The sequence below is a fragment of the Nyctibius grandis genome, chromosome 2 (genome assembly GCF_013368605.1).
Source record: "Nyctibius grandis isolate bNycGra1 chromosome 2, bNycGra1.pri, whole genome shotgun sequence".
Taxonomy (NCBI): Eukaryota; Metazoa; Chordata; class Aves; order Nyctibiiformes; family Nyctibiidae; genus Nyctibius; species Nyctibius grandis.
The window spans coordinates 111,453,279-111,474,650 of record NC_090659.1 but is presented as its reverse complement, the minus strand read 5'-3'; the positions used below and the strand labels follow the sequence as shown (position 1 = coordinate 111,474,650).

At 35.0% G+C, this 21,372-nt stretch overlaps 1 protein-coding gene across 1 annotated transcript in view; it reads left to right on the top strand.

Annotated features, from left to right (window-relative positions):
• The window catches only part of DYNC2H1 (dynein cytoplasmic 2 heavy chain 1), a 193,292-nt gene that overhangs the window by 57,748 nt on the left and 114,172 nt on the right, over positions 1 to 21,372 (top strand). The window contains exons 54-67 of the mRNA XM_068417541.1: positions 181 to 335; positions 2,011 to 2,148; positions 4,594 to 4,707; positions 5,973 to 6,133; positions 6,297 to 6,420; positions 7,190 to 7,311; positions 8,020 to 8,106; positions 9,439 to 9,565; positions 10,317 to 10,458; positions 11,024 to 11,133; positions 12,469 to 12,567; positions 13,797 to 13,920; positions 17,598 to 17,761; positions 19,657 to 19,776. Of these exons, the coding sequence (XP_068273642.1) occupies positions 181 to 335; positions 2,011 to 2,148; positions 4,594 to 4,707; positions 5,973 to 6,133; positions 6,297 to 6,420; positions 7,190 to 7,311; positions 8,020 to 8,106; positions 9,439 to 9,565; positions 10,317 to 10,458; positions 11,024 to 11,133; positions 12,469 to 12,567; positions 13,797 to 13,920; positions 17,598 to 17,761; positions 19,657 to 19,776 (1,787 nt within the window). The remainder of the gene's footprint in view (positions 1 to 180; positions 336 to 2,010; positions 2,149 to 4,593; positions 4,708 to 5,972; positions 6,134 to 6,296; positions 6,421 to 7,189; positions 7,312 to 8,019; positions 8,107 to 9,438; positions 9,566 to 10,316; positions 10,459 to 11,023; positions 11,134 to 12,468; positions 12,568 to 13,796; positions 13,921 to 17,597; positions 17,762 to 19,656; positions 19,777 to 21,372) is intronic.

Here is a 21,372-nt window from a genome sequence, read left to right as displayed (position 1 = left end):
TCAAATGTAATTACGTGTTGTTTCCCTGAGAGTACTTTGAAAAAAAGTATATGCTTTGTGATATTTTGAATGCCCTTAATTCATATCTCAAAAAACATATTCTGGTGCTCTTCCTTAGATATTTTAATGTGAGATATGAATGAGTATATTATTATCTGTGTAACAAATTATGTTGTACAGGTGATTCTGATTTTCTGAAGTCATTTCTGGCAATCCATGAATCATGTAAAATGTATGGAGCAACGCCTAGCAGGTATATGACATTCCTTCATATATACAGTACCATCAATAACAGTAAAAGAAGAGAGCTAATAAAAAGGCAGAACCACTTGCAGGTATGTACTTAAAACATTTTTAACATGGCTTTTCAAAATACTCTCACATTTGGAAATGTCTTGTGTATTAATGGGCCGTAGCTGCTAACATGCTGGCATGTGCTCATGCTATGGTTCCAGGAGAGGAACAGCATGAATATTAATACACCTTTCTGTTCAAATGCCTCAAAGAGTGAAGAGTGGTTTCTTGTTTTTGTTAATATTTTTCCTCAAGAATGTATCAGACTGGGTATGTTTTCTTGGAAGAGTAAAAAGTACTTGAAAGCACTTTAAATTTTTTCACCCATATGTATTGGAATTGTGTTGCAAACAACCTGTCATCTTTCCATCAATTTAAGTCCTGCCTCTGCTTGTATAAATTTTCCCCACGTAGCTCCATATTCCATCCCTTCCTTTATATCTCTACAGCAACTTCCTGCTTTGTATGATTCTTGCGTCCTTTTAGTTCAACAAGCTGTTAACTTTAACCTCACAGTGCTCTTGTGTAGCTTTGATTCCCTTTGTTGTGATTTTCTCTCATTTTGTGTTTTGGCATTGATTTTGAATTCCTTTTCCACACAGCAAACCTTTACACAGTTCTAGACCAAATGCAGTTCATCTCACAGACGTCTCTTTACTCCTGCTCTGTATGCATAACATGCTTGTTTTTGAAACCCATTTGTTATCTTTCCAGTCATACTTCTTTCCCTTCCCCCAGTATGTTTCTGGAAAGATCTGTATGATCCTTTAGACCTGTAACTTTTGTCTCTACCCTTCTCCCTTCGCTTTCAGCTCCTTTTCCCAGTGACCCTTGCTGCTATTCTGAAACCACGCTTGCAAAGCTGTATTTCTTCTTAAAACATCACTCAAAACCAAATGACTTCCTTGCCTTGTATGCTACACTCTTTTTATTCTGCCTGCCAATATTTTTCCATAACTGTAGTAAGCAATTTAAGAAGATTTACATTTGTAATGATAGAAATTGCTTTTTTATTTATTTAGAAAGTAGTTGTGATTGGTTTGTGACAAACACTCATTTACTTGTTAAATGCTCTGGTTAAATAAAAATAATCATTTACATGAAAATTAGAGATGTATATCCTAAAGCAAAACATCTTCCAGGTAATATTTTTTTTCATCTATATCTTGAAATAATTCTATTATCTGATTACCATAGAGTAAATAATTTAGAAAGTGTAAATAAAGAAAATAGTTAATCTTAAGCATAATTGAGGCTTTGTTTTATGTTCATCTATGTTCTTTAGAGAATGTACAAATATGTAGAAATAGGATAATCTAATTTGTTTCAATATTAATTTAATTTTTGTAGATTTGCTTTTAAGGGATATGTAATTATATGGAGTTAATATCAGCTAACTGAAATGCTATTGAATTAATGAGAAAAATATTATGTACTAGTTGTTCCATTAAAAGTTTGTTTTTTTGAGAATTTTGTTTTCAGCTTTTTTGGTGTAGTAATAGATCTTACAGCGACACATCTAGAAGTGTCAAATCTCATTTTTGGGTTAAATAATACTAAGAAAATGTAAATAATATCAAGAAAATGTGGAACATAAAAAAATTAAGAATACTAATGTACATCACTCTTAGTTTGTGCATACTATTTGTAACCAACCTTCATTTAAATCTGTTTAAAATTCATTGCTAAATAACTGCTTCTTACAAACTTTTATAGGCAGGTGTTTCAAAGCTGAATGAAGCTAAAGCCCTGGTAGATGAGCTGAACAGAAAAGCTGGAGAGCAAAGCATTTTACTCAGAACAAAGCAGGATGAGGCTGATGCTGCCCTTCAAGAAATTACAGTATCTATGCAGGTGTTGTATGCAATCACATCAAAAGTGAAAAAAAAAAAGAGTTGCTTTTCTATTTTTAGTCCCCATAGCTGCCTGTGCTTTGTATTCTTTTCAAGGGTTACAAAACCTGATGCTTTTACAAGAATTTGCCCAAGGGAATGCATGAGCCCTGAGGCTTGAATAAACTTGCAACAGGACAGAGGTTTATAGAATTTAAATCATACTGGAACTGATTGATTGAGTAGGAAGAGATGAGTTTAGGTTTTGCTGAACTGATACAGTACAAATACAGTAGTATTTACTGCTGTGGTTTAGTCTGAAAGTTTTCCAAGAACTTCATAAATCCAAACTCATCCATTTTATAATGTTTATTACAGATAGGAACTTTAAACAAAATACAGACAAGTAGCACTATTTTAAGTAACAAGTACCAGGAATTAAATTTGTGGATTGTTAGGAAGTAAGTATTTCATGAGGCCAAGTCCTCTGAAGCTAACCTCAAAGAAGGTTAAATAATACCTCTGTGTTCATCACTCCTTGAATTTTTATTCTTCAGCTCAGAGGTAAATCTTCTGGTTTTTGAGGAGATAATTTTCTTTAGTAGTGTTTTTTCAGTTAAGGAAAATAATTGTGCAGAAAATAGCTCTCTATGTTGATACTTCCAGGAATCATAAATCTAGGATAGGTCGTAATGAATCTGCTGTCACTGCACTCTTTGTTTTGCCCCTGGTTTAGTCTGATCAGTCAGAAGCAAACTTAAAGAAGCTCAATGACAAAGCCATTCTCTATACAGTAAAGTACATCCCTGCTCTTTCAAACCATTTAGTTCACAGTACTTTAAAGGTGCATTACTTCCCAATTTTATAAGTCTACTTATGTTGGCAATTTTAATACTTTTAGGTTCTATCTGCCTACTGTACACGAATCTGAATAATGATGATTGGCTTGGTGTGTTCACTGCTGGCCTCAAATAATTTATTACCCATTTTCCCAGATTTCTGTTTTACATCTGTGTCTGCTGTTGTCCAGTAGAGTTACAGGTTGTGTGGGTAGCACATATTACGTTGTAGGACAAAATCAAAGAATAGGCCAAAAGCAACGAAACATGAGGGGCCCGCTGACATCAGAAAAATGACAGTATAATTCTGATTATTTAGATTAGCATAAGGTGTGGGTGCCCTCTAACATTTTAATGTCACTTCAAATGTTCTAGTTCATGTAAGAGAGAGGGCTTTAATACATACAGACTCTTTTAATCTTCTTTCAGAACAAGGCTTGTGACCTACAACTGAGTTTTAAGGTTTTCTTATTCCAAGCTATCATTCAGTACATGTACATTTGCCTGAAATGTCCAATCTAGTTTTATGTAGCTAATGTTTTATGGATTTGAATGTAATCTTCAATGGCATGCTGGTCTATAGCTTGGGTTAAGTGCTCAGAAAGATTATTATTAACCTCAAGGTTTTCTCTGCTTATATACATCTGTTACCTTCTGCTGCAAGTTCAACTGAGCTCGACAGTTGCTGGTTATGATAATGTGTTATATACTGGAAAAACGTAAAGTCTGGGCTTTGTTGTCTTGTGTCTCTTTTACGTCAACTAAACCTAGAATGTTAGTCTTTTATTTTATGCATTTTATGCATTTATCCTCAATTATTTGCATGGTAACTGGTATTGGTAGTCACTGTTTTGTTTTTGTTTTGTTTTGGTTTGGTTTTTTTTAACTTCAGGATATGTAAGGCCCTTTTTATCGTAGTTTTATAATACTAGGTATTTATTGTTGTGCTGAAGTGCTTAGGAGTCCTGGAGATGGCTAATAGCTACTGTCTGCTGTATTGTAGGCACAGTACAAATGCAGGAAAAAAAAAAAGATGTAAACCCAAACGGCTTACAATATATGTGTAGGATATAAGACAGGTATCCTTACAGACAGACGGGTGCAAATTTACAAGTAAATAATGTATTAGTATTGTTAGGGTAATAGACTGTAGTTCCAACACAACTGCTGCTTTTCTGAACATTATAGAAAAGGAGAGTTTTAATGGTGTCATGAAAGAAGTAGAAACGTGAGCAGCTACAAAGACAGTGGCAGGAAGATATTCCTTTCAAATGTAGTAAGACTGTTACAGAGGCTGTCATTCTTATCCTTTTAGAGGAGGACGACATCTTGATAAGGAATGGAAACTGAGAGGCAAGGAGAAAAAAGGTCATAATGAGCCTCAAAAATAGAGGTACAGATCTTGTCTGTGGTAAAGAAAGGGAAGGAGACACAGTAAAAGCAAAAGATGCTTATTCCGTATAATTTATTACCTAGTCAACCTGTCTAGTATCAAATAGTCTCAGATATTTTATTGTAATTGGTATTGTGCAAATTATATTGTAATGAAGACCAAAAGAAATAAGAGCCCTAAAGGAATAAAATCTGTGTAAATTTGAAAACTAAAGGTATTCTTCTTTTTATTACAGAGTGCTAGTGAGCAAAAAACAGAAATGGAAAAAATAAAACACCGGATAGCAGAAGAAGCTGCAGAAATAGAAGAAAGAAAAAGGAAAATTGAAGATGAACTAAAAGAGGTTCAGGTAAGATCTGATAAGGAAAAGTAATATTTTGCAGTCTGATTTTATTTGACTTACTCAAGTTCTGCAATGCAAAATGGTTCTGCAAAAATTTTTCCCTGCATTTCTTAAATTTTGCTGAAAATTATTTTATTATTAAAACTTTAATGCATTAGAAAACAGTGTTCTATTTGCCAGATTTAGATTGTCATTTTGGCATTTGTGTTCTATTAGATCTTAAGTATAGAAAGAATTTTTAGGCCAAATCTTACCTCCAGTTGCTATTTCTATGCTGCCACGGTCTACAGCTGAGTTCTGCAGATCTTATGGAATGTTTTTCAATTACTAATATCTTATATAGACCAACTACATTACTCTGCCTTGATCAAGATGGTAATATCATAGGGCTTGGTGCTATCAGCTGAATGGAAATAGTTTAATGAGACATAATCTCCAGTGATTACTAAATTCTGAAAATTATATTTCCTAATGCACGGTAGCAAACTGCTTGTTCAAGAGACCTTACAGCCGGTAAGCATCAGGTATTTTGGGAGGTATGTGTGTTCAGTCCTTGCTTTTAGTCTCTATTTTTCATCCCATCCATTTTAAAATTGTACTAAAGCATAAGGGAGAAGTACAGAAACTTAATTTTTTTCCTTCTAAGTATCATAGGTGCCAAGGAATTATATCCTTATATTGAAAGTGACATAGAACTACAGGATAAGGGTAAATGCCTTTCTGTGATCTTTGATAAACACGAAGGATGTGCAAGGTGTGCACAGTCTTTAATGATAATCTTTAACTTTCTTCTGTTTTCTTACCATTTTGTTGCTTTGTTGATAAGGGCAAAAGCTGTCTGGATTTGTTTAGCTACTGAAAATAGAAAGCTTTTGTGACCTGTACTTCTACGTATCTTTACAAAGATATCCTCAGGCATGCCTATAAATGGTAATTAGCATCATTATTAAAACATACCTGTATCACAGTGAACTTCTAAGCAATGAAAGAGCAAACAAACATGATTGATAGTTATATATATATCAAGTTTATGAATTACAGTGCTAAATGAAAAGTTAGGGAATGTCAGGATTATAATACACTAATTTATATGGAAATATATTTATTATCACTTAAACACATAGCAATTTTTTAATTACTTGTGCACATAAATATGCATCTATGGCAGTTGGTTAGGTAATAAGTAAAAAGAACAATTAATTGTATGAAAACTGAAATGGCAAATGTTCTTATATCATCATCTCTTTTTTAATGTGTTTTTATGTTTTAAGCCACTGGTTAATGAAGCTAAATTAGCAGTTGGAAATATAAAGCCAGAGTCTTTGTCAGAAATCAGGTCACTACGGATGCCTCCGGACATAATCAGAGACATACTAGAAGGAGTTTTACGGCTGATGGGGATTTTTGATACATCATGGGTGAGCATGAAGAGGTGAGGATTTTATTTAAGCTTTAAACTGAAACAGTAATTTACAATACAAAATACTTTCTGTTATATTCAGGAATAACGTGTCTGCAGAATTCTTTGGTTTCATAGGGGAGTAACATCTTTCACATTTTTTTTTCTTTATTGAGTTATTTAATCCTTTTTCCAGTTTCTTGGCCAAAAGAGGTGTGAGGGAGGATATAGCAACCTTTGATGCCCGTAGCATTCCAAAAGAAATACGAGAGAGTGTTGAAGAACTTCTTTCTAGAAACAGAACATCTTTTGATCCAAAGGTAATTCCTGATTGCTTTACATAAAATAAAAAAAAAAAAAAAAAGGAAAAAAAAGACAAAAGAGATTGTCTGATTTGCCAACATGATTTTTAGAATGAAGTTAAATTAGAGAAAAAGTGATGAATTCTGCTTGCAGAATTTGTCCGTATAAATAGATAAAAGTGTAGCAGAGATTACTGTGTTGCATCCTGCCTCTAATAGTGGCTAACATGACTGAGGAGCAGTGGGATAAGAAGTCATCACAGAGTCAAGTCCTCAGAGATTTTTGTCACTGATATAAATTAGAACTTAGATCAAAGAACTGTAACTGGCTCCTTCTGGCCTCCTTATAGCAGTAAGAGTCTTAACAGTACACTTACTTAATTAAAAAAAGGGGGACTAATGATGATTAAATGTATGAGTGATCTTTGAGAATTGATTTGGCAGTAGCTATAAAAAGGAATTCTTAAATACTAGTTCCTTTTTTTTAGAAGGAAAGTTGTAGTTCCCTGAGAAGGAACGCACTAATAAATTATGCATTAATTTAAAACTTCTTTATTTCAATGAAGCTTCATAGTTGTAAAGATACCCATTTTTTTTTTTTACACAGATTGATCGCCTACAATATAATCTCTTACTAACAATTTAAAAAATTAGTGCAGTAGAGGAGATGGCTAATTGGCATATTTAAGTTGAAAACTCGTAAATCTGTTGCAGTTATTTATCCTGTATTTATCTCATCTGCGTTATACTTCAAGGTCTTTCTTGTAACTGTTACTGATTTTTTCAGAATGCTAAACGAGCCAGTGCTGCAGCTGCTCCATTAGCAGCTTGGGTGAACGCCAATGTCCAGTATTCCCATGTCCTAGAACGAATTCAGCCTTTGGAGAAAGAAAAGGCTGGCCTGGAAGCGTAAGTTAGACACTATTACAAAGTAAATGTTCTTAATTCCAATGGTGGTGGGTGAAACTAAAGCTGCTAAAGAGGAATTGAAGTTTATTAAAAACAAAAGATATAAGAAACCGTACCTCATCGGTAGGTAATAAAACGTTTGTGCTGAGACAGAAGAAGTAAGTGTGCAATGTTTTGTTTTTCCTGGAAGCTATGTCTTGGATATTTTTTGGCCATTCATGAGTTACCTGACTCAGCTGAAATGTGTCAGGGAGAAATGAACATCACAGATATGCTTAAAATGTATCCTGTCAGTGAAACCCATGCTATTTTATAGGACGTGTAGTTCCTCTTTTTTTCAGTCATATACCAAGCATAACCACAGAATCAGTTTCTCCTTAGGATCAAAAAGATATGACATAGTCTTATGACCATCCATAACCTGAGGAATCTATACTGTTTTTTTGCCAGGTCTTAAGATTCTGTATTAGAAGAATTTGTCCTGACCTTTAAGAATACATTTGAACAAGGTGTTTGGTTTCCATTTTTAAAGCTATGTGATGAGAAGTAGTCAAAACTTTTACATGTGAAAACAGATTTTCGTTAACATAAATCACAAGAAAGAACTGTCTCTGAACTATTTGTATGTAAATGACTTTCCTGTTACATTTACTCTTTTTTTTTTTCCTTTGGATCCATAGTCTTAAAATAAATGTTACATTTTTTTAGTAATCTCAAGAAAACAGAAAGCAGAAAACAGAAGTTAGAAGATCTTCTGAACGCTGTTGGTCAAAAAGTATCGGAACTGAAAGATAAGTAAGTTGGGTTTGTTTATTTCAAGATATAAATAAAAACATTGCTGTTTTTGCTGTATGAATAATGAAATTTATCTGACCAAATGTAACTCCCTGCTCTGCAAGATGTTTACATCAGAAGTTGCAATAATTAAGCTATCTATACACTCAGTGGAGATAAATAAATACTGTTAGAATACAGTTCATTTCATCCATCAGACTAAATGATCCTTAAAAGTAGCTGCTTCTCACTACTGACTGTGTTGGAAGCCTTCAGTGTAGACTTTGTAGATGTCAAAGATAAGCAGTATGTCTCTCGCCTTTTAAATCTAAGAGGACTTAAATGTCTCCTTAGGACTTTGGAAACATTCCTATACAAGACTTCTACTGATCACAGCTTGAATAAAGGCAGTTCTTTTTCTTTTAGGATGTCCGACTTTTCTGATGGTTGGCTGGTTAGATGTCTCCTTTTTTCTTAGCATCTCATCAGGTGCATGACTCACAGAGGCATAAAAAATGCTGTGGTGACCCTTTATACTTTCTCCAAATTCAGTTTAATCCAAGTCTTTTAGTTCAATGTTTCTATTATGTAGTTAGTATAGGAGATACTTTACTACCTGACATATGTGCATATTACTAGAAGTAATGTTTTGTAGCCCGCAAAAGAAAATAATTGGAGAATTCTTGTCATTCAGCTATATAGTGTTGCCTTAGATTAACTAGGTAGTATACATTATATATTACAGTTAAATAGATTATTTTAAAAGGTGGATTATTAAATGCATTAATTATTTTAATTAAATATTAATTAATCTAATTAGATATTAAACATTACAAAATAATACCTAAACCTTGCCTGTTGTTTGAGGCGTATTCTTACTTTGTAGTAGTTTACAAAATAGAATACTGTTCATTGAACTGGGGTCATCCATGTGAATTAGCAATATTCTCCTTTGAAGGTTTCATAGATTAAATCTACCAAAAAGTTACAAATGCATAGTAGGGCATTGAGCCTGATATTGTCCTGAGGTGCAGAACAAAACTTAACACAATCAGTAAAATCAAATCAGGCTGTTTAAGTAGAAGATGGAATGATTTTCAGACATTGTAGTCTATATTGCAAATCTATTTTTAACTGTCACCTGTGCATCTATCTAAATTTTGTTAGTTAAAAGTCTAGCAAGCTCATCTCCCAATTAGAATCAGAAGGTATAAAAAAGAATTGTAGTTGTGTTCTTCACGAACAATAAGGGAGGAATTAATTTAAAATTCAGTCAATTAAACTGCCTTGAAACTGACTGTCCATAAGTTTAGTAGTTCATGATAGCAATTACAAACAGTAGTTGTTTTACAGGTTCCAGAGTAGAACAACAGAAGCAGCAAAACTTGAAGCAGAACTAAGTAAAGCTCAGAAGACATTGAAAGCTGCAGAGGTACTGATAAATCAACTCGATAGGGAACACAAAAGATGGAGCACCCAGGTTAGTGAAAATTTTCATAAATACATCTTATAGCTGATAATTTGAAAATATGATTTTTACACTATTTGGAGAATGTGAGTTATTGCTATTCTGCATGTCTCCTAAGTGTACATTTATTTGATTTCTCATTAGAAATAAAAGCTTTTTTTCCTTCTGAAACTTCCTTTTACTTCACTGTACAAGTTACCTTACCTGTATCACTTAGCTACAGAACGTGTAAAAAAACCCCAGTATTTAATATAGAACATAGAACATTCTTTGACATTTTTTAATCACAATAATAATGTAATTATTATCATCTGCAGCGAATCACATTTTTAAGTGTAATAGATACATATAGTATTTATTATCTGTATACATATTTTAAGTGATACTCACTAGCTGACTGTGACTGTGACTAGGGTCACATATTTCTTATTTTTCTTACTATAATACTATTTACCTTCTTGCTTGTAAGTGACAAGGTGAACTGTTTATAGATTCATAGATTTTTAGGAGCTGAATTCTTGGAAACATCTGTCCATGCTCTAGCCCAGATCTAAAAAGAACTTTTCCTATATTTTCATGTGTGTGTCGCTGTGGGTTAGCTAGGTATAGATGCCTGAAATGCAAGAAGAGTGACTTGTTTCAACTGTATTCTCAATGGCAGGCAAATTTAATTCTGACTTTTTAGTAAATGATGAGAAATATTAACATAGTTTTTGTTTGCAATACACCTATACGTTATGTTTTGTTTTGTTTTGTTTTTAAGGTGTTGGAGATAACAGATGAACTGGCTACATTGCCCAAAAGGGCTCAGTTAGCAGCTGCTTTTATTACCTATCTTTCTGCTGCTCCTGAGGATCAGAGGAAAACCAGCTTGGATGAATGGACCAAATCAGCAGACCTTGAAAGTAATTTTGTGTGTCTGTGTCTGTTTGTGTCTCTCTGTGTGTCTGTGTTAATTATTAAGCTTGACTGAGGAAGTGAGAAATGCCAGTGAGTTCTCCAGCATAGTCTCAATTGTCTTGGTGTTCCCAAATGAAAAGTGACATCATTTTCTTACTCAATAAATACTTGTATATAGAGACAGACTATTTCGTAGGACTATTCTATTAATTATTAAGATTATAAATACTTATAAATTCTTAAGATCTAGCTCCATACTCCTTGCTTAAAAGGAAAGTTTACAAGAACGAATGTATTCACATTAACTGTTGTGAATTTGCCAATGCTTTCTGAATGTTTCTGCTTTTCAGTAATCATTTTTATTTATGTGTGTTGATAACACCATTAAATATTTTTAATAACGTCAGCTGTTTAACAGTAACAAGTTCAAGCAATAAAATAATAAATTTATGGGAATCTACAGACTTACACTGTGTTAGACAGAGTCTCCGCTGTATATAGAGTGGTAAATGCGTAAAAATTATGCAGACTATAAATACTAGCACAAACTTACACTCTTTCATTTATCAGAGTTCGATTTACGGCGGTTCCTGTGTACAGAAAGTGAGGAATTAGTTTGGAAAAGTGAAGGTTTACCTTCAGATGACCTTTCAATAGAAAATGCTCTTGTCATCTTGCAGGTAATTTTTTTTTGTCTTGTCTTGGAAGTATTTAAATTTCTACAAATTTCAGAAATGTGGCATTTTTCTGGAATTTTGAACTATTCGTGTTATTTTATTAGCACCACAGAACACACATAGAGAAACAAATACTTTGTACCTCTGGGTATTCTGTAGCAAAAGGAAAAAAAAACAGTTAAAGAAAATGCATGTTTTCCTTTTTTGCTGTTACAATTTTCTTCCAGATGTTGAACAGACAAAACCTGGTATCAGTCTATTCAGGCTTAAAGTGTGAATAATCATTAACACCAATACATTCAGTGGAAGATTATATCCTATATATGTTCACTTTAACATATAATTTCTAATACTTTTTTTCTTAGAAAAAGGAAAAGGCTGTATACATATACCTTTAAAAACATCTAGATTTTAAACCCTCAGATTTCATCAGATTCATTCTGTGATATAGGATACAAAATGCCATTAAGTTAAGGCCAGTAGCTAATAATACTTGAGAAAAGAACAATAATCATAGAATCATAGAATTGTTTTGGTTGGAAAGGACCTTTAAGCTCATCGAGTCCAACCATTAAGCTAACACTGCCAAGTCCACCACTAAACCATGTCCCTAAGCACCACATCTACTCGTCTTTTAAATACCTCCAGGGATGGTGACTCCACCACTTCCCTGGGCAGCCTGTTCCAATGCTTGATAACCCCTTTAGTGAAAAATTATTAATATTGAAATGAAAACCTGTTGTCTCGTCAGTTTACATGTTACTAGGCAATATCACCAAAATACTCTGCATTGTGGTGTTCGCAAGTTTGAGATCTGGATTTGTTTGTGATTATAAGTAAAATGCTATTTGTATCTTTATTCCTGCAAAATACTTACATTCATTATTCTTTCTAAAATGTGTTGAGGTCCACAAGCAGAAGTACTGTACCTTTGCCCACCACAGGAAGAAAAAGAAAAAATAATACCTCTTATTCTAAGTTTTGAAGCAGCTGTGAATAACAAAACCTGGAGATTATACTCACTGAATAGAGACTCTTGTTTTTAAGAGAAGGTGAAGAACTGCCTAACTTCAGCAGTACAAACACCTGAGAATTTTGATTTTGGGTGCTTGTTTGTTTTTTGTTTTATTTTTTTTAAAAAAATCCTTCTACTATTGTTTGTTGTCATTTTGTTATTAGACTGTTACTGTTTCTTAAAATCTTTTTCATTAACAAACTGTTTAAAAATGACTATACCATTAGTTTGGGGAAATAAAAAAAGACTCCATTCAATTTTATCCTTAAACAAAATAGATTTCAGTAAATATATATATATATGTGGTGTTTTTTTTTCCCTAGAGTAAAGTTTGCCCATTTTTGATAGACCCTTCTTTCCGGGCTACTGAATGGTTGAAGACACATTTGAAGGAATCACGTTTGGAAGTTATTAACCAACAGGTGCAGTATTTACCCTTGGTCTTACAATTCTGTTCTGCTTGAGCTCGCTCTATTCCAGATTTTAGAGAGCAGTTTTTAAAGGGGTGTGATAGCAATCACCAAAAATGGGGTTATATTCCATGAAGCATATAATTTCTTACAGAATTCTAGGTTACAATGATTCTTACATGGCACTGAAAATTTGTTTACTGAAGAAGGAGATCAGAGTATTTAAAATTGGAGGGTCAATATCTGGTATTACCTCTAGAAGTTTGCCTCTTTGTGCTACCCTTTCTAAGAATATCAGTATTTCCTGCTGAGAGGGAGATAGTAAAAGATCTGTTAACAGGGAGGTCTTTTGTATTCTCGATTGTAGTTCACTGGATTTCAGGAGTACATATACACTTCTTCCCTATGATTTTTGTGTTGTATTATCTACATTGGTAATAGTAGGTTGGATTTCAGTTTGAGATTAAGGTACCTAAGTTTAATTGTCTACATGTCACAGTTTACCTGGGCGGTGAGGTTTGGCTCAGTTGTACACACATAGGCAGGCGTCTAGTGCCATTCAGAAGTCCCTTATTGAACTCTACCTGGCTTCAAGACATTGCTTCAGCAGAATGTAGGTCTTGCACAAATCCCTGTCAGCTCTGTGCAGGCCTTTTAGATACTCTGATGGTACTAGATACGTATCTTTGGGTAATTGAATGCTTCCCTTGCTATCTGATTGGCTTGATTACCTTTTAAGCTCTGTTGTCTGCATTGTCTAGGATCTCCATTGACTGTAATAGAATCTTAAACACCACATACATGTTTAGACACCTACGCGCAAAAGACTGCATTTAGATATCTTAATATCAATGTGAATCCTGTGCTTAGGTCTTGTTTCAGTTTTGAGACATAGCTACCTAATACCATTTGAGATGCGTTAACTAGCCAGGGCTTCCAGGTGCACCTGACAGATGTTGACACAAGACCTATGGTAGACCTGCTCTCTTTTGCTACAGCACGTGGAGAGCTAGGCATGCTAAATAGGTTGCCTGTATGTCAGTAGCTGAATAAATCAAACTCACGTAAATTAAACACTTGTGGCTAAACCCTGAAATACCATATGATGCTCATAATAGAATTTTTCAGCTATACTACTGATTTTTAGATTTAGACTCCTGGTATGATGCCTTCCTGTTCATTCTGAAGTGTTAATATTTTAGAAAAACATGAATCAAGGGAATTTGTTTTTATTTGCCCAGGACGCCAACTTCCTAACCGCTCTTGAGCTGGCAGTGAGATTTGGGAAAACTCTTATTATACAGGAAATGGATGGAGTCGAGCCTGTGCTCTACCCGTTGCTAAGAAAAGATCTTGTTGCTCAAGGTAAATGACCAAGGTCTTTACAAATGCTTGCTCAAAGCTTTTTTAGGTTATATCTATATATATCATATAAAACTCTGGTTTTTTGAAAACATGAGTATTGTGTAGTTTTTTCCTCTTTAACATTAACCTGCTGCTAACACTTCAATGCATGAAATACATTGGAGATATGTTCTTGTTTAGTAAGTGGAAAAATATTGAAAAGTATTAAAATTTTTTTGGACTGGAATTAAAGTGTTTTTATCAACTCTTCACAATTTAAATTTTAAGTTAATTTCTAGTGATAATTTCAAACACATAGTTTTACTTAGGAACCTGGGCCTTAAATAGACCAGAAATTACACAACTGGTTGTGCAGTTAGAGTTTTAGAATGTTGGTGTTGCTGTTTCTCTTTCATTTGTCTGAAACTAAAGAAGGCACACAGGTCTGTCCCTGATGTGACTTTGGAATGGGGGGGTGGTCATAGAGATCAGCAAAATGGTAGAATTCGGTGAAAGGAGTCTCCCTAACTGACGCAATGAAAGGAAAAAAAACCCACATTTACATTTTGCAATATCTCTGCTTTGGAGAGGTGATGTACTCTATATAACTCTATGTATAAGTGCTTTGGATTTAGTTGCTTTAAAAAGGCTGATATGAAAAATTGTGTTGAAAGTTTAGCAAAGATAAATAGTAATAAGTATCTCAGCATGAATTATGTTTAATTATGTTGCATATTTTGAAACTATGTCAAAAGAACTGAGCGGATTAAAAAAATACAACAATATATGTTTTAAATACATCCTAAATTATTGTAATTAAAGTATATTTACGTTATCCTTAGTAATTGTATTTCTGCCTCAAGTGTTAATTCCTCAGCCTGTACCACAGCCTGTGCATGCAATTTACAGTATGAACTTTGGGCACTGAAAATAGCTGAAGACTCCATTTTTTCTGTCATTTCATCTAATACTGAGATCTAACAGCATATTAGTAATTCTTTAAGTGTAAATAAATGGTAAAAATAAATGCAAATGCTCTGGAGTTCTTAGACACATTTATCTACTGTATCGGAAAGGTCTGTTTAGTGAAAAGAAAATGTTAGTTTAAATCATTCTTCGATTACAGATGTGCTTGCTTGTTTATCCTTGGTAAAAGTTGAGAGCACCACCAAAGTGGTGACTTCAGGGATCTGTAGGAGGCTAGGCAGAACATCTTTACAGCTTTTTTTTTCACTAGCTTCTGCTGAAAAAAAAAGCAGAGATACAGTATTACAGGCATTTTACCTGATTTTACTCAAGAAATCAAGAGATTACTAGGTCTGCAGAACTGTGGAGAAAGCAGATTAAATTAAAATATACTAGTTTATTCAGGGAAATTGCTCATAGCAGTCAGACATCCTCTTTTGCATGTTAATGAGCTATGTTAACACTAGGTCTGTGCAAGCCCATACTAGGGAGTTCTTCTTTGAAAAGAGAGAGTGGGTCACTCTTTGGGTCTCTTCAGTCCCTTCACAAGCAAGCACACACTCCCTTCTCTTTGTCAAAACGTTGAGGTGGGGGCCTGTCTGCATTATTTTGCTTGTGATGACTGTACATCTTTTCATTACTTGAAATGAAACATTAAGAAAAATGTGAATATATATACTGCAATAAATTTGTCTTTGTACAGCTTCCATTTTCTGTTTGACGTTTTTACAGCATAGGCCTAAAATTTATTCTTATCCTTGGCACAGAAGCAGAATTGGTATGTGATTTTCATCTCTACCAGTGTTTTAGCAAGAGATTTATGCTTTGAGCATTTCTGATCTGCTCCTAGTGCTAAAAATAGAGAAGCACCTAACTATGCCATCTGTCCTGGTTTGGCCTAAACCGGGCCAATTGTCCTTTCAGTGATTTTTACTTTCAGCTAAGTCTCCTCTAAGTAACTGCACTTTCTGAAACTAACTGCATGTTTTGCAGACAGCGTCTGCTTCCAGGACTGATAACGCTCGAAGTTTGTAGTTATCGCTGAGGCACCGGTAGGGATGTTGTGCAGAAAGGCTCTTGCTGTACTTGTTCTTAGAGAAACCAAGGTCACTGCTGAATTCCTCACTGCTTACGAGTGAAGAGCCGAAGGGGGGTCACAGCTGCAGGGGGGAGCGGACAGGGCAGGTGACCCAAAATTGACCAACGAGGGTATTCCATCCCATCATACACGTCATTCTCAGTATAAAGCGGGGGGATCACGAGGGTCTCGCTTTTTTTTCTGCTATGGCCGGTGTCCAAGGAGGACTCCGTCTGTTTTCCTGCTGCCCCCGATCCCGATCCGTGCATTCCTGAATCCAGCTCTCGACCGTCGCTAGGCCCAGCCTGGGCCTTCCCGGAGCCTGCCCTGCAGTGCCGGTGGTGACGTGGCTGACTTCAGGGGAGCTCAGTCTTGGTTTTGTATATATATTTGTATATATTTGGTTATTTCTATTATTGTTATTATACTCTTTTTCATTATTATAGTTTATTAAAACTGTTTTAACTTTCCAACCCATAAGTCTCTCTCCCTTTTCCCTTTCCCTTTCCCTTTGCGGGGGGGGGGAGGGTTAACAGAGAGCATCTGCCACAGCTTTAATAGCCGGCCCAGCTTTAAACCGTGACACCATCTCAGACGTTTCTCTGGAAAGGAAACTTTCACTTTGAAACTTTTTATTTTATATTTCTGTTCTTCCTTCTTTTTTAGTATTAAGAGGCAAAATCTTACTCTAGTCGTGTGATTGTTTGAGTCTATTCTCTTCTGACCCTGCTAGAATGGAAACCTGTGGTGGAAGGAGGGTGGTGAGAGGCCATACATATAGTTTCATTCTGTGACAGGCATATTGAGAAATGTCAAAATATTAGGAGTATAAACAGAGATTGAAACCATGACAGCAGAAATTTAATAAATTGTTTATTTCATACTGTGATTAAATTAAATGTATTTATAAGAAGACAGGTTTGTGGAATATTTCTTAATGGAATATTTTTCTTTCAATCTAATGACTACATATTCCAGCATCTTTAGTTTCATAGACTTTCTCTATAACAATTATGATAAAAAGCAATATTTTAATAGAATTATGATAGTACAGCAACATCAGCCTTCTAGAAATAAATGTGACAGATCCAGAGATGAAATCTAATGGTTTTGGATCACATTCAGAAAATGTTGAACCGTCTTAGTTAGCCAATATGTAATTATGGCTAGTATGTTTTGATAGAGTGGTTACGTATGTGGAAATGTAAATGAATATGACATATATGTAAATAAATTATGACAGGATTCTTACACAAAAGGGGGATTCTCCAGTGCATCTTCTGTGGTGTTTCATCTCCTATTCATTGTTTGAAGATTTCAAAGATTCATTAGTATTGCTTTTATTTCTAGTGTATTTTTTGCCATTTATGCTTTTTTTACTGGGCAAGAATAATTAAACTGCCCTGGTGTATTAAATATTCTCACTATGTAACTTTCTTAAACTAGTGCTGTTATTGCATTTTTTTGTCTCATAATGCAGGATAGGTTATGTTCCTTAAAATAACTTATTTTTATTTCCGCACAATTTATGAATACGTGTTATAAAATATCCTTGTATCTATTGATTGTAAAGTATTACACAAATACCATTATTTTCAGATAATTCTAGAACGTTTCAATCAGAGTGAGTATAATGTCTATTTATTATTTACAGGTCCCCGTTACGCTATACAAATAGGTGAAAAAATGATAGATTATAATGAAGAGTTCCGCCTTTTTCTATCCACAAGGAACCCAAATCCCTTCATTCCACCCGATGCTTCTTCTGTTGTTACAGAAGTAAACTTTACCACAACAGGAAGTGGCTTAAGAGGACAGGTAGGCATTTAGAATAAAAACAATGTGTGCGTAGCGGACATTCATAGCTACATCCAGCTTCTGGAAGAAGCCGTATGGTGCAGTTTGCATTAATGGTCATGGAGATATTTTCTAGTACACAAATATAAATGGTAAAATCGATGCTGAAACTATGCACTTTGGAACCAAGTAATGAGTCCAATAGAGAAAATGGAAACAGTCTCATTGACTTCAGTTGCAACAGATTAATTGCTAAGCTTCAGTTTTCTGTTCAAGATGCATTTATGGTACTGTGGAAAACATTTCTGTTATTGCTCTCCAGTGTCCTAGTTAGAGGGTAATGCTAGCATCAAGATACTTTGTGTATAGGAAAAATCTAAAGAAACCAAAAAGCTGTATATTTTACTTCCTCCAAAATGCTAGTAGCTCTTGAGCTTTTCCTATAACATTTAGGTAGCAAAATGTAGTGTACAGATGGAAGAGATTAAAAAAAATAAAAGAGAGAAATTAAGGGGAAAAAAACCCCACCTCTTTATTTGGTATGAAACAAGTTTTTCCAAACTAACAAGAAGCTTAGAATGGGATGTAAATTAGATGTTGATCAGTAAGATATAATTCAAAATGTGAAACATGGATAACCATACGGGTTTCCTCCCTCCACTGGAGATAGGGAATCGACATTGTCCTGGTTTGGCCCAAACCAGGCCAATTGGTCTTGGAGAGGCCGGGGTCGCTGCTGGATTCCTCGCTGCTTGCGGGTGGGGAGCCAAGGGGGGGTTGCGGCTGCGGGGGGGGAGCGGGCGGGGCGGGTGGCCCAGGATTGACCAACGAGGTGTTCCATCCCACGCACGTCATTCTCACTTTCCTATTTGTCGCTGGCCCGCTGCCTCCTGGAGGTGGGGCCCGGGGGGGAGGGGCCCTCCTGTCTCCCGCTGATTGGTGCCAGCTTTGCCAATTTTCCAGTTGGAAGCCTGCAGGTGTGATGGCAGGGAGAGCTATTGCATTTTGCCCTCTGCCCGTGCTGGGGGGAGCTACTGCATTTTCCCCTCTGCTTGTGCTGGGGGGAGCAGCTCTGCCTGGGGAGGATTTCCAGGCTCTCAGTCTTGGCTTTGTATATATTTGTATATATTTGATTATTTCTATTATTATTGTTATTATACTCTTTTTCATTATTATAGTTTATTAAAACTGTTTTAACTTTCCAACTCATAAGTCTCTCTCCCTTTTCCCTTTCCCTTGGGGGGGGGGGGGAGAGGGTTAACAGAGAGCATCTGCCACCTGGTTAATAGCCAGCCCAGCTTTAAACCGTGACAGACATCATACAAGGTAACCAAGTGAATTGACCCCCTCTTTAAGTGAAAATACAGAATAAAAAGGTTTGTCTTTTGTTTTCTCTCTTTGTTGACAGGAGAGAGGTTTGGCTTTTGGTAGACTTGCTGGAAAGAAATTCTCTACTTTCCAGTTTGTGCTTTCTATCACCTGCTTCTTTTTATATCTGGTAACAGTGTATACACTAATGAAGACTGCAAATCATTTAAACACAGATGTGATTCAGATTGAGGTGCAAAAATTTAGGTCTTAGCATAAAAAGGTGTGAGTCAGTGTCCTTAATAAAGTGATCCAGTGCCTTTTGAGATATCCTTGAGTATCTCACCTTTCTTGCATCTGCTCTTACACACAAGGGCATGGTTCACAGTAGTGCCTGGGTATACTTGCCACTGCAGGATGTCTGCATAGATTTAAAGCTGTTGGATGTCTGGTGCAACTGAGTAAACCATCAGAAGTCTACTTTCAAAAATACAGTCTGTATACTGCTATATGATTAATGAGTATATATAATGCTATATAATTAATGAGCATATATTATGAAATATTATAGTGGGTTTATCCTGTTGAATAATCTCCTTTCTTTTTAGCTTTTGGCTTTAACAATTCAGCATGAAAAACCTGATTTGGAAGAGCAGAAGACAAAACTGTTACAACAAGAAGAAGATAAGAAGATACAGTTAGCTAAGCTTGAGGAATCTCTTTTGGAGGTAAAATAAATTTACCTCTTATATCTGTTAGATCAATAAGATAGTATTCATATTGTTGCGTGTTTGAATGAAGATGGTGAAAGTGTTGGAATAATGAGCCCTCAGAATTTTTTATTTGAGAAAATAAAAGCATTATTTGCCTGGGGATGTTGGGAAAGTAAAGTAGATAAAATATGTACATCTGTCATGAAACTGCGGTATTTCAATACATTAAGCATTGTCAAAGTTAAATGTATGAATTGTTGGGCTAGATATAGTCTGGTTTAGATTGATAAGAAATTTCATTAATTTTAATGTCTTAAAAAAGAGAAAACTTTGTTAAAAATTATACTATTTCTTTTTCAAATTATGAGTTTTAAAAAAGGCCACATTTTAAGCTTGTTCATCCTGTCAAACAATACTTTCTCAAGTTGAGAAATGATTCTATGTTGTGAAGGGAAGAAAATCTGAAAGAAAAATTCCCGGTAGAAAATGGAAAGATTTGTTGAGAGAGACATTTAGAACTTCAAACTTCCACAATTGTTTCTTATTAGCAATGAACTGTAATATTCTTTATAGTTAACATTTTCCTTTCTTGTATTTAAAATTAGTATTCTAATTTTTCAGTTTAGCTTTTTATTTTAATGAAAGTAATTATGCTGATAAACAGTTGTACACCTCTATAAGAAAAGGTAGCTTCCAAGGAAGAGGACTGTTTTCTTTTTTGGTTGCGTCTTGTCATGGATTTCACAGAAACTGTACTTCATGCCCGTAGGGATGGATCCTCAGATCCTCCTTCCTTCTAAAATGTCATAGATGCAGGGAGATGCACAACCCTCAGTCTGTAGCTTTGCAGTATCCAGCTCAATAGACTTGAGCATAAGCTGATAATTTTTACAGATTCCTCAAAAAGTAATAAAACTGAACTTTACTAGACTGACCATTTATAGCTCAATTTTAGAATTTGAATTTCCACATTTATTGTCCCTATTAAACTCCTTATTAAATCTCAAATACTAAGCTCAAACCTGTTTTAAGACTGTGATGGGGCAGATTTCTCTTACAGGCAGAGGGGAACTTGTTCTCTAAAAAAATTCCATATTCAAAGTTGGTCATTGTTTAGCATCTTAATAACTACCAGAAGCTGAGAGTTCAGAGATGCAACAAAGTAATGTCCAGTTTTTAGAACAGACTTTTGTGTGATCTTGGAACTGCAAAATTTTTTAATCTGTCCAATCTGAATTGTCAAGTGCAAAATTTCAAGTAATTGATGCCCAAGATATCTGCACCAAAGAGTGGCCAAGTATTAACACCGAGGTTGGTTTCAACTTCAGCATTCTTACTAGCACTGAAATCAGAATACTCATTGACTCTGAAGAAAGAAACCTAAGGCTCAGTGGAAACTAACAAGTGCTACATGGACCTTGTCAACAAAGAAGTCAGTGCTGGAGGTGATCTAGCTAAACTCAGGTTAATCCTAAAGCAACATTAGCATTCCATCTGAAGTACTGTACTGGTTTTCTTCCAAAAGCCTTGGAGTAGAGACATACATGCTATAGATATCTCATAGCTCACACTATGATTCCTCATAGCAAAATCGGGCTCCTGAAAAAACAG